The sequence below is a fragment of the Salvelinus sp. IW2-2015 genome, unplaced genomic scaffold (genome assembly GCF_002910315.2).
Source record: "Salvelinus sp. IW2-2015 unplaced genomic scaffold, ASM291031v2 Un_scaffold776, whole genome shotgun sequence".
NCBI lineage: Eukaryota > Metazoa > Chordata > Actinopteri > Salmoniformes > Salmonidae > Salvelinus > Salvelinus sp. IW2-2015.
Window position 1 is genome coordinate 1 of NW_019942609.1, and position 10,679 is coordinate 10,679.

Sequence of the window (10,679 nt, forward strand, 5' to 3'; positions counted from 1 at the left end):
TGAGAAGACCACCACCTCTCGGATTCAGGGTTTGGTTTAAATGAGGAAGAACACCTCTCTGATTCAGAGGGAGGTTGGGGTTTAAATGAGGAAGACCATCTCTCTGATTCAGAGGGGTTGCGGTTAAATGATGAAGACACATTCTCCTCTGATTCAGAGGGTTGGTGGTTAAATGAGGAGACCACCACCCCTGATTCAGAGGGGTCTGCCGAGAGTGTAAAATGAGGAAAGACACACCTCTCTGATTCAGAGGGGTTGGGTTAAATGAGGAAGACACACCTCTCTGATTCAAGAGTGTTGGTAAAATGAGGAAGACACACCTCTCTGGATTCAGAGGGTTGGGTTAAATGAGAAGGACACATCTCTCTATTCAGAGTAGGGGTTGGGTAAATGAGGGATAGACACACCTCTCTGATTCAGAAGGGTTGGGTTAAATGAGGAAGACACACCTCTCTGATTCAGCAGGGGTTGAGGTTAAAATGAGGAGACACACCTCTCCTATTCAGAGGATGTGGGTTAAATGAGGAAACACACCTCTCTGATTCAGAGGGGGGTTGGTTAAATGAGGAAGACAATCTCTCTTTGGAGTGGCAGAGGGTTGCGGTTAAATGAGGAAGACACATTCTCTCTGATTTCAGAGCGGGTTGGTTAAATGAGGAAGACACATCTCTTCTGATTCAAGAGGGTTGGGTTAAATGAGGAAGACAATCTCTTCTGATTTCAGAGGGGTTGGTTAAAAATGAGGAAGACACACCTCTCTGATTCAGAGGGGTTGGCGTAATGAGGAAGACACATCTCTTCTTGATTCAGAGGGGCTTGGGGTTAAATAGGAAGAACACAACCTCTCTGATTCGAGGGGTTTGGGTTAAAATGAGGAAGACACCCACCTCTCTGATTCAGGGGTTGGGTTAAATGAGGAAGAACACATTCTTCTCTGATTCAGAGGGGTTGGGTTAAATGAGGAAGACACATTTCAGTTGAAATACATTCAGTTTACAACTGACTAGGTATCCCCTTTTCCAACTGACTTGTATCCCTTTTTCCAACTGACTAGGTTAATCCCTTTTCCAACTGACTAGGTATCCCCTTTACAACTTGACTTAGGTATCCCCTTACAACTGACTAGGTATCCCCTTTACAACTGACTAGGTATCCCCCTTTACAACTGACTAGTATCCCCCTTTACAACTGACTGGTATCCCCCTTTTCCAACTGACTTAGGTATCCCCCTTTCCCTTTTACAACTGACTAGGTTATCCCCTTTCCCTTTCCAACTGACTAGGTATCCCCCTTTCCCTTTACAACTGACTAGGTATCCCCTTTCCAACTGGCAGGTATCCCCCTTTCCAACTGACTAGGTATCCCCTTTCAAAGCTGACTAGTATCCCCCTTTCCAACTGACTAGGTATTCCCCTTTCAACTGACTAGTATCCCCCTTTTCCAACTGACTAGGCATTTAACCCAACCCCTCTGAATCAGAGAGGTGTGTCTTCCTCATTTAACCCAACCCCTCTGAATCAGAGGTGTGTCTTCTACATTTAACCCAACCCCTCTGAATCAGAGGTGTGTCTTCTACATTTAACCCAACCCCTCTGAATCAGAGAGGTGTGTCTTCCTCATTTAACCCAACCCCTCTGAATCAGAGAGATGTGTGTCTTCCTCATTTAACCCAACCCCTCTGAATCAGAGAGATGTGTCTTCCTCATTTAACCCAACCCCTCTGAATCAGAGAGGTGGGCTGCATTAATCGACATCCACGTCATCTGCGCCCGGGGAACAGTGGGTTAACTGCCTTGCTCAGGGGCAGAATGATAGATGTTTTGCCTTTCGGTTACTGGCCCAAACTCTCCTACCCACCAGGCTACCTGCCGCCCTAGTTAAACTGTACATAAAACTTTGAACAGTTCTTATTTTCCTAAATAAACAATCTATTGTTTCTATGTTCTGGCAACTCAGTGATTGTGATCATTGTGATGATAAATTGAAACGTATTTGCCGCATTGGTTTTTGGACGTGAACTGAATTGTCCCTAGTGGTATCCTCCAACCATCCCATCTAGCGGCGAAAGGCGGAAAAAGACGTACTTCCAAAGTGGATTTGGAACTTGACGTTTAAGACTTATCCATCGACGACCACCAGAGGGCGCACTAGTACTAGGCTACAATAATACTGGGGCGCGGTATAGTACCATGAATTACACCGACTGTGCTTAAAAGGAAAGTTATTGCTCTTTTAGCATGAACTATACCGACTGTGCTTAAAAGGAAAGTTAATGCTCTTTTATCCTATGTCAATGTTTCAGTCACGCACCTACCGTGCGCGTACACACACACCCTCAAATAAGATTTCCACATTCCGTTTAAAGTTGTTGTCCTACAGTGCATAGCGGGGAGGCAGCGACAGAGACACACCCATAGCGAAAAGACCCAGGAGAGTGCGGCGAACGTAAGTCACTTCGTTATTTAGGTTGACGTGATGACGAGGTCGTGGCTGCCGTCACTGCTGTAGGCTAGTCGTTTTACAGCGGGATACACGCTGCCTGTGGCGGACCGGTTGACAGTGGTGTTGGTAAGGCTATGTGCATCTACTGAAGACGAGGCAACAGGTTGCAGCCATGGGCGTTAAAGGTAAGATGAATAATACTTTAATTCAGGGTCGCTACAATTATTATAAAAGTTTGTTTTGCCATATGTGAAATGGGGGAAATATGAAAAAGTTAATATTGTTGTTAATTTATTATTTATTAGAATACAGTTTGTAATATTTATATTACTTAGTGATATAATTTTAAATAGGCTAAGTGTGCTGCGTCTGTAAGTCGTTTGTTTGTTTTTAAAGTCAATTGTAACTTGTTATTGCTGTAACGAGGTGTAACCATTTGGTTGATAAGCAGAGGGAATGACTTCGTTGCACAGCTGATTAGTTTAAACTAACATTCAGTCAAGTCTTGTGTTGATTTAATCTGCCCTACATTTAAAAAGGTGTAAAAAAAAACACACACATCAAAAAGAATGTTGCAAATTTTGCATAGCGTATACAGTCTGAAAACATAGAGTATTTATCATAAATAAGGGCCAAGCCATTATCTTTGAGGAAACTCAGCGAGAGAGAATGTAACCGCTCACATTGTTCCAGAATGAGATCACTTTAGTCCTGAGAATAAACCTCACCTCCTTTCCTCTCCTCCTTTCCTATGCTCTCTGTCTCTCTGTACACATCTCTTGACTACAGTAACACAGTACACACATAACAATGTCTCTCTGTAGGCCTACACACCGGAAGATCTCTCTCTCTCTAGCCATTACACACACACACACACACACACACACACACACCAACACAACACAACCAAGAAGAAACACACACACAGACACAAACACACACACACACACACACAACACACACACACACACACACACACACACACACACACACACACACACACACACACACACACACAACACACAGACACACCAGAACACACACACACACACACACCCCCCCCCCCCCCCTGAGATAAGATCTCTCTTTACCTACTGTACACACACCACACACCCATACAATGATCTATCACTCTACACACACCCTAAGATATTCCATGCTTCCAACTCTGTGGCAACAGTTTGGGAAGGCCCTTTCCTGTTTCAGCATGAACATTTCCCCGTGCACAAAGCAAGGTCCATACAGAAATGGTTTGTCCGAGATCGGTGTGGAAGAACTTGACTGGTCTGCACAGAGCCTGACCTCAACCACCATCAACACATTTGTGGATGAATTGGAACGCCGACTGCGAGCCAGGCCTAAAATCGCGCCAACATCAGTGCCCCGACCTCACTAGTGTTCTTGTGGCTGAATGAAGCAAGTCCCCACAGCAATGTTCAACATCTCAGTGGAACGTCTTCCCAGAATAGTGGAGGCTGTTATAGCAGGAGGGGAGGGACCAACTCCAATTAATACCCATGATTTTGGAATGAGATGTTTGATGAGCAGATGTCCACATACTTTTGGTCATGTAGTGTATTTCATGAATACTCCCAAATACCTCCCCTGAGAATTCTCACTCTGCACCTGAATAACTCTACTGTACGCATACTCCAAGACGAGACATTCCCCAGAAACAAACTGTTAGATAATGCCAAGTGAGTGTGCCGTTGAAATAGACAAGCGGATAGGCCTGCTGCCGTTTCCCCAAATGGCACCCTATTCCCTATATAGTGCACTACTATCGCAACCTCTTCCCTATATAATGCACTACTTTTGACCAGAAAAGTACATAAGGAAATATGATGCCATTAGGGACACAGTCCACGACTGGGATTTCCAAACCACAGAGACACCCTCATCAGTCAAACACGGTGCTACTTTCCCTCATCAGTCAACGCGGTCTGCTATTTCCCTCATCAGTCAACACGGTGCTATTTCCCTCATCAGTCAAACGCGGTTGCTATTTCCCTCATCAGTCAACACGGTGCTATTTCCCTCATCAGTCAACACGGTGCTATTTCCCTCATCAGTCAACACGGTGCTATCCCTCATCAGTCAACACGGTGCTATTTCCCTCATCAGTCAACACGGTGCTCTGCCTGTTCTGTTCTATGACAAAAACCCAGACCGTAGCTTTCCTGTCGTATAATCGTACCACGGAACAGATGTTGAAATATTATCAATCACTCCAACCTTTAGACTCTGTTGCCATGGCTACCAGAGTCACTAAGGATGTAGCTCCATATTCCCCATATAGTCCACTACTATTAACCAGAGCCCTGAGGCCCTAAAAGGAATTAAGGTGCAAGCTAGTATCAGACAGAGCATTAGGCTACACATGGATGGGTTAACTAGTATCAGACCAGAGCATTAGGCTACACATGGATGGGTTAACTAGTATCAGACCAGAGCATTAGACTACACATGGATGGGTTAACTAGTATCAGACCAGAACATAGGCTACACATGGATGGGTTAACTAGTATCAGACCAGAGCATTAGGCTACACATGGATGGGTTAACTAGTATCAGACCAGAGCATTAGGCTACACATGGAGGTAACTAGTATCAGACCAGGCATTAGGCTACACATGGATGGGTTAACTAGTATCAGACCAGAGCATTAGGCTACACATGGATGGGTTAACTAGTATCAGACCAGAGCATTAGGCTACACATGGATGGGTTAACTAGTATCAGACCAGAGCATTAGACTACACATGGATGGGTTAACTAGTATCAGACCAGAGCATTAGGCTACACATGGATGGGTTAACTAGTATCAGACCAGAGCATTAGACTACACATGGATGGGTTAACTAGTATCAGACCAGAGCATTAGGCTACACATGGATGGGTTAACTAGTATCAGACCAGAGCATTAGGCTACACATGGAGGGTTAACTAGTATCAGACCAGAGCATTAGGCTACACATGGATGGGTTAACTAGTATCAGACCAGAGCATTAGGCTACACATGGAGGGTTAACTAGTATCAGACCAGAGCATTAGGCTACACATGATGGGTTAACTAGTATCAGACCAGAGCATAGGCTACACATGGATGGGTTAACTAGTAGGCCTATCGTGGATCGTAATGTGGACTGTTGAACCAAACTGTTAGCACACATCTGAATCACTTCAACAACAGATTCATGGAATTCTTGTTGGATAAGGTTAGTGACTGATGAAGTGATGTCTGCTACGAATATGGCTCTGACGGTTGAACTGTTAAACAGGTACGGTATTGACCACTAACCACAGCATTAGCAAACATTATAGCACTCTTATGAGTGATGGAGGGGATTTTGTTTCAACAAGGAATCCCTAGATTCAGTGTCCCTACGGATCAAGTGATTGTTGAGGCATTGAAACAGGGAAGTTGTTTTAGTTCAAGGGGTCAACAACTCCAACCTCTCAGTGACTGTATATTACCTGATCAGATAGTTTCAATCAATGATGAGGTGAATAAATGACCTCCTATCTGGTATCTCTAGACTGTTGGAAAGCCTTCAGAGCCGCCATAGAAGATAGCCTGATTGATCTGTGTATCAATCAATGAATGTGTGTGTTAAATACATCAAAATAAAGTCTGCTTCAGTCAGAATAGTTCTGCTTTATAATACGGCAACAGTAAGCAGTCTCTTGCATTCTCAGTTATCTTTCCATTGTAATAGATTGTAGCAGAACTTTGAAGCCGTTTTGTAGTCAATTTGTTCACGTTCTGACCTTAGTTCCTTTGTTATGTCTTTATTTTAGTTTGGTCAGGGCGTGAGTTGGGGTGGGCATTCTATGTTGTTTTTCTATGTTTTGTTCTGTTGTTAAATTTCTATGTGTTGGGCCTAGTATGGTTCTCAATCAGAGGCAGGTGTCAGTCGTTGTCTCTGATTGGGAGCCATATTTAGGTAGCCTGTTTTCCATTGTGTGTTGTGGGTGGTTGTTTCCTGTTGTAGTGTTTGGTTCACATTTCAGGACTGTTTCGGTTTTCGGTATTATTCACGTTGTTATTTTGTATTTTTCTGTGTTCAGTTTTATAAATTAAAATGGACACTTACCATGCTGCGTATTGGTCCYATCCTTGCTACTCCTCCTCAGACGAAGAGGACGAGAACCGGTACAGTCATGCGTTTCAACAAAGCCTTTCCATAAAGCTGTGAAGGATGCAAATGATACTGAGTATAAATAACAAGCCCAAATGCCACCCTCTTCCCTATGTAGTGCACTCTGGGCTTTGGTCAACGGTAGTGCACTATATAGGGAATAGGGTGGCGTTTGAGGCTAGATAAACAGTGACTGTCACAGTCCTCCGTCTCTATGGGATACTATCTTTGACAGAGACACTGTTAGATAATGCTTCACTCTTTGTAAACAAATCAACTTCCTCCCTCAAACTCCCCTGTGTTTTTCCTAAGAAAATACCCAAATACACYTCCTCATGTTAGTAAATAACTACGATGAAGTTCCATCTGGACGTACTGTGACCAGCAGGCAAAGATTGGATACTATAGCCTGTTGGAGTGTGACAGGTTAAAGGAAATACTAATAGCCTGTTATACATTTAAAAAGTATTAGTAAGTTCATAGTATGTGAGGATCTTAAAACATCTAAGGTTAAGAAGATCATGCATTCAGTATTAGTTGATAGATTGATAACATTTATATAATTGTGTTAAAATCCGTCAAGCATACAAAGGGTACGAATTGTGAGAGGAATGTGTAAACGTTATGTTGATTACTTTATTTTGTCGTGGGTAAAAGTGTTAATCTGTGATCTACTAAATGCTCTATGAGCCTGAGATCGATTGCTCTGGTCTCCACTGAAGGTCCCGGAGAAATCGCAGTCTTTTTCTCATTGCACTAAAAGTTTCAATGAGTAAACAACACCTATCACACTCGTGATTATTCTCCCCTTTTTCAGGGGTGTAACAATGGTCACATGGTTAACGTACGGTCCACTTTGAATGCAAGGTTTTATTCTAGCCAAGCTGTAACACAACTGATTTTTAGAAAACATTCATAGCAAGTAACCTGTGTAGTGCATCAAATGTAGTCATACATTTAGTGTTTGCATCAGACTATCAAATGTCTGAGTTAAAACAAAGTGACTTTCACACGGTGAAGACCTCTGTACAGGGTTTATATGATCACAATCATAACATCCCTTCTCCTAAATTAACAAGGAATAGTGTGTGACTATAGAAATATTCTCATAACTCAGGACGTCTCACATGTCCAGGGTCCACTCTGGGTCCCGACCCATAGTTTAAGAAACCCTGTTATAGGAACCCTGTTATAGAAACCCTGTTATAGTTATAGAAACCCTGTTATAGAAACCCTGTTATAGAAACCCTGTTATAGTTATAGGAACCCTGTTATAGTTATAGAAACCCTGTTATAGAAACCCTGTTATAGAAACCCTGTTATAGAAACCCTGTTATAGTCAGAGAGAACAGAGAGCAGAGAGACAGAGAGACAGAGCGAGACAGAGAGACAGAGACAGAAGACAGAGACAGAGAAGAGAGAGAGGAGACAGAGACAGACAGAGAACAGAGACAGAGACAGACAGACAAGAGAAGATAGAGGAGAGGAGAGAGAGCGAAGAGAGGAGAGAGAGAAGAGAGCAGGCAGGACATTGTGTCATGATTGTGATTACAAAGTTGGCCAGTGCAGTTCCTTCCTCCCTCCTCCCCCCTCCCTCCCCTCCTCCCTCTCTCCTCCCTCCCCCCTCTCTCTCGCCTCTCTCTCCGCTCTCTTCCCTCTCTCTCATTAAATTTCATTTTAAGAGCTTTATTGGCATGGGAAACATAAGTTACTTTGCCAAAGAAATTGAAGTAGATAATAAGCACATGAAATAACAATAAAAATGAACAGTAAACATTACACTCACAGAAGTTCCAAAAGAATAAAAGACATGTCAAATGTCATATTATGTCTATATACGGTGTTGTACGATGTACAATAGTTAAAGTACAAAAGGAAAATAAATAAAAATAAATATGGGTTGTATTTTACACTCTTCACTAGTTAGCCCTTTTTCTTAAGGCAACAGGTCACAAATCTTGCTGCTGTGATGTCACATTGTGGGTTTTCACGCATTGATATGGGAGTTTTATCAAAATTGGGTTTGTTTTTGAATTCATTGTGGATCTGTGTAATCTGAGGGAATTATGTGTCTCTAAATGGTCATACATTGGGCAGGAGGTTAGGAAGTGCAGCTCAGTTTCACACTCATTTTGTGGGCAGTGTGCACATAGCCTGTCTTCTCTTGAGAGCCAGGTCAATAGCAAGGCTGTGCTTACTGAAGTCTGTACATAGTCACAGCTTTCCCTTAGTTTGGGTCAGTCACAGTGGTCTGGTATTCTGCACTGTGTACTCTCTGTTATGTGACAAACAGCATTCTAGTTTGCTCTGTTTTTTTGTTCATTCTTTCCAATGTGTCAAGTAATTATTTTTAGTTTTCTCATGATTTGTTGGGTCTAATTGTGTTGCTGTCCTGGGCCTCTCTCCCTCCCAGAGGGACATGCTAGTTGTTGTTCCACAGAGATGTACCAGGAATCCGTTACCACAGCAACCCTCTAGCAACCCTTCTGATGCTCCTGCTGGTTGTGACAAGTTTGGGAGGCCGTTGGCCTGGCGATGCGGAATGCTGGGGATCAGACGTCCACCTCTCGCGCCTGTCTACTGTATCGTGTCTTTTGTCTGTACTATATTGCTGTTGTGTTGAGTCCGTCGTCCGTCAACTGAACCAACTCTGTAATGGTCAACTTAAAACAGATCCTAAATCCTACGGCCTTCTCCATCTGACTTGTGAAGGGTATTTTGGAAATGTTAATTAAAGGTGATCAACAAAAGCTTCTTTATAGTTTAAAAAACTCTCTCTCCAATGGATCTAAAAAACTTTCTCCCCAACTAACTCTAAAAAACTCATTTTAAACAGCCAGGAAAAGAGGGTGAGAAAGCCTGTATATTTGTGTGGCTGGCAGAAAGACAGAGAGAGAAAGCCTGTATCTGTGTGTGGCTGGCAGAAAGACAGAGAGAGAAAGCCTGTATCTGTGTGTGGCTGGCAGAAAGACGCCTGTACTGTGTGTGGCTGGCAGAAAGACAGCCTGTATCTGTGTGTGGCTGGCAGAAGACAGAGAGACAGCCTGTATCTGGTGTGGCTGGCAGAGAGCCAGAGAGACAGCCTGTATTGTGTGTGGCTGGCAGAGAGACAGAGAGAAAGCCTGTATCTGTGTGTGGCTGGCAGAGAGCCAGAGAGACAGCCTGTATCTGTGTGTGGCTGGCAGAAAGCCAGAGGAGCCTGTATCTGTGTGGGCTGGCAGAGAGAGCAGGAAAGCTGTATCTGTGTGTGGCTGGCAGAGAGCCAGAGAGACAGCCTGTATCTGTGTGTGGCTGGCAGAAAGACAGCTGTATCTGTGTGTGGCTGGCAGAGAGACAGAGAGAAAGCCTGTATCTGTGTGTGGCTGAGAAAAGACAGCCTGTATTTGTGTGTGGCTGGCAGAGAGCCAGAGAGAAAGCCTGTATCTGTGTGTGGCTGGCAGAGCCAGAGAGACAGCCTGTATCTGTGTGTGGCTGGCAGAGAGACAGAGAGAAAGCCTGTATCTGTGTGTGGCTGCACAGAGCCCAGAGAGAAAGCCTGTATCTGTGTGTGGCTGGCAGAAAGACAGCCTGTATCTGTGTGTGGCTGGCAGAAAGACAGAGAGAGAAAGCCTGTATCTGTGTGTGGCTGGCAGAGAGACAGAGAGAAAGCCTGTATCTGTGTGTGGCTGGCAGAAAGACAGCCTGTATTTGTGTGTGCTGGCAGAGAGCCAGAGAGAAAGCCTGTATCTGTGTGTGGCTGGCAGAAAGCCAGAGAGACAGCCTGTATCTGTGTGGGGCTGGCAGAGAGACAGAGAGAAAGCCTGTATCTGTGTGTGGCTGGCAGAAAGACAGCCTGTATCTGTGTGTGGCTGGCAGAAAGACAGAGAGAGAAAGCCTGTATCTGGTGTGGCTGGCAGAGAGAAGCCTGTATCTGTGTGTGGCTGGCAGAGAGACAGGAGAAGCCTGTATCTGTGTGGGGTTGGCAGAGAGACAGAGAGAAAGCCTGTATCTGTGTGTGGTTGGCAGAGAGACAGAGAGGAAAGCCTGTATCTGTGTGTGGTTGGCAGAGAGACAGAGAGAAAGCTGTATCTGTGTGTGGCTGGCAGAAAGATGAAG

The 10,679-nt window shown here is 44.1% G+C and overlaps 1 protein-coding gene across 1 annotated transcript in view; it reads left to right on the forward strand.

Moving 5' to 3' along the window:
- The first annotated feature begins 2,504 nt into the window (after window positions 1–2,504).
- LOC112068868 (immunoglobulin superfamily containing leucine-rich repeat protein 2-like) overlaps window positions 2,505–10,679 on the forward strand; it is a 13,894-nt gene continuing 5,719 nt past the window's right edge. Inside the window, exon 1 of the mRNA XM_024136088.2 lies at window positions 2,505–2,627. Within this exon, the coding sequence (XP_023991856.1) occupies window positions 2,615–2,627 (13 nt within the window). The 5' untranslated portion in view covers window positions 2,505–2,614. The remainder of the gene's footprint in view (window positions 2,628–10,679) is intronic.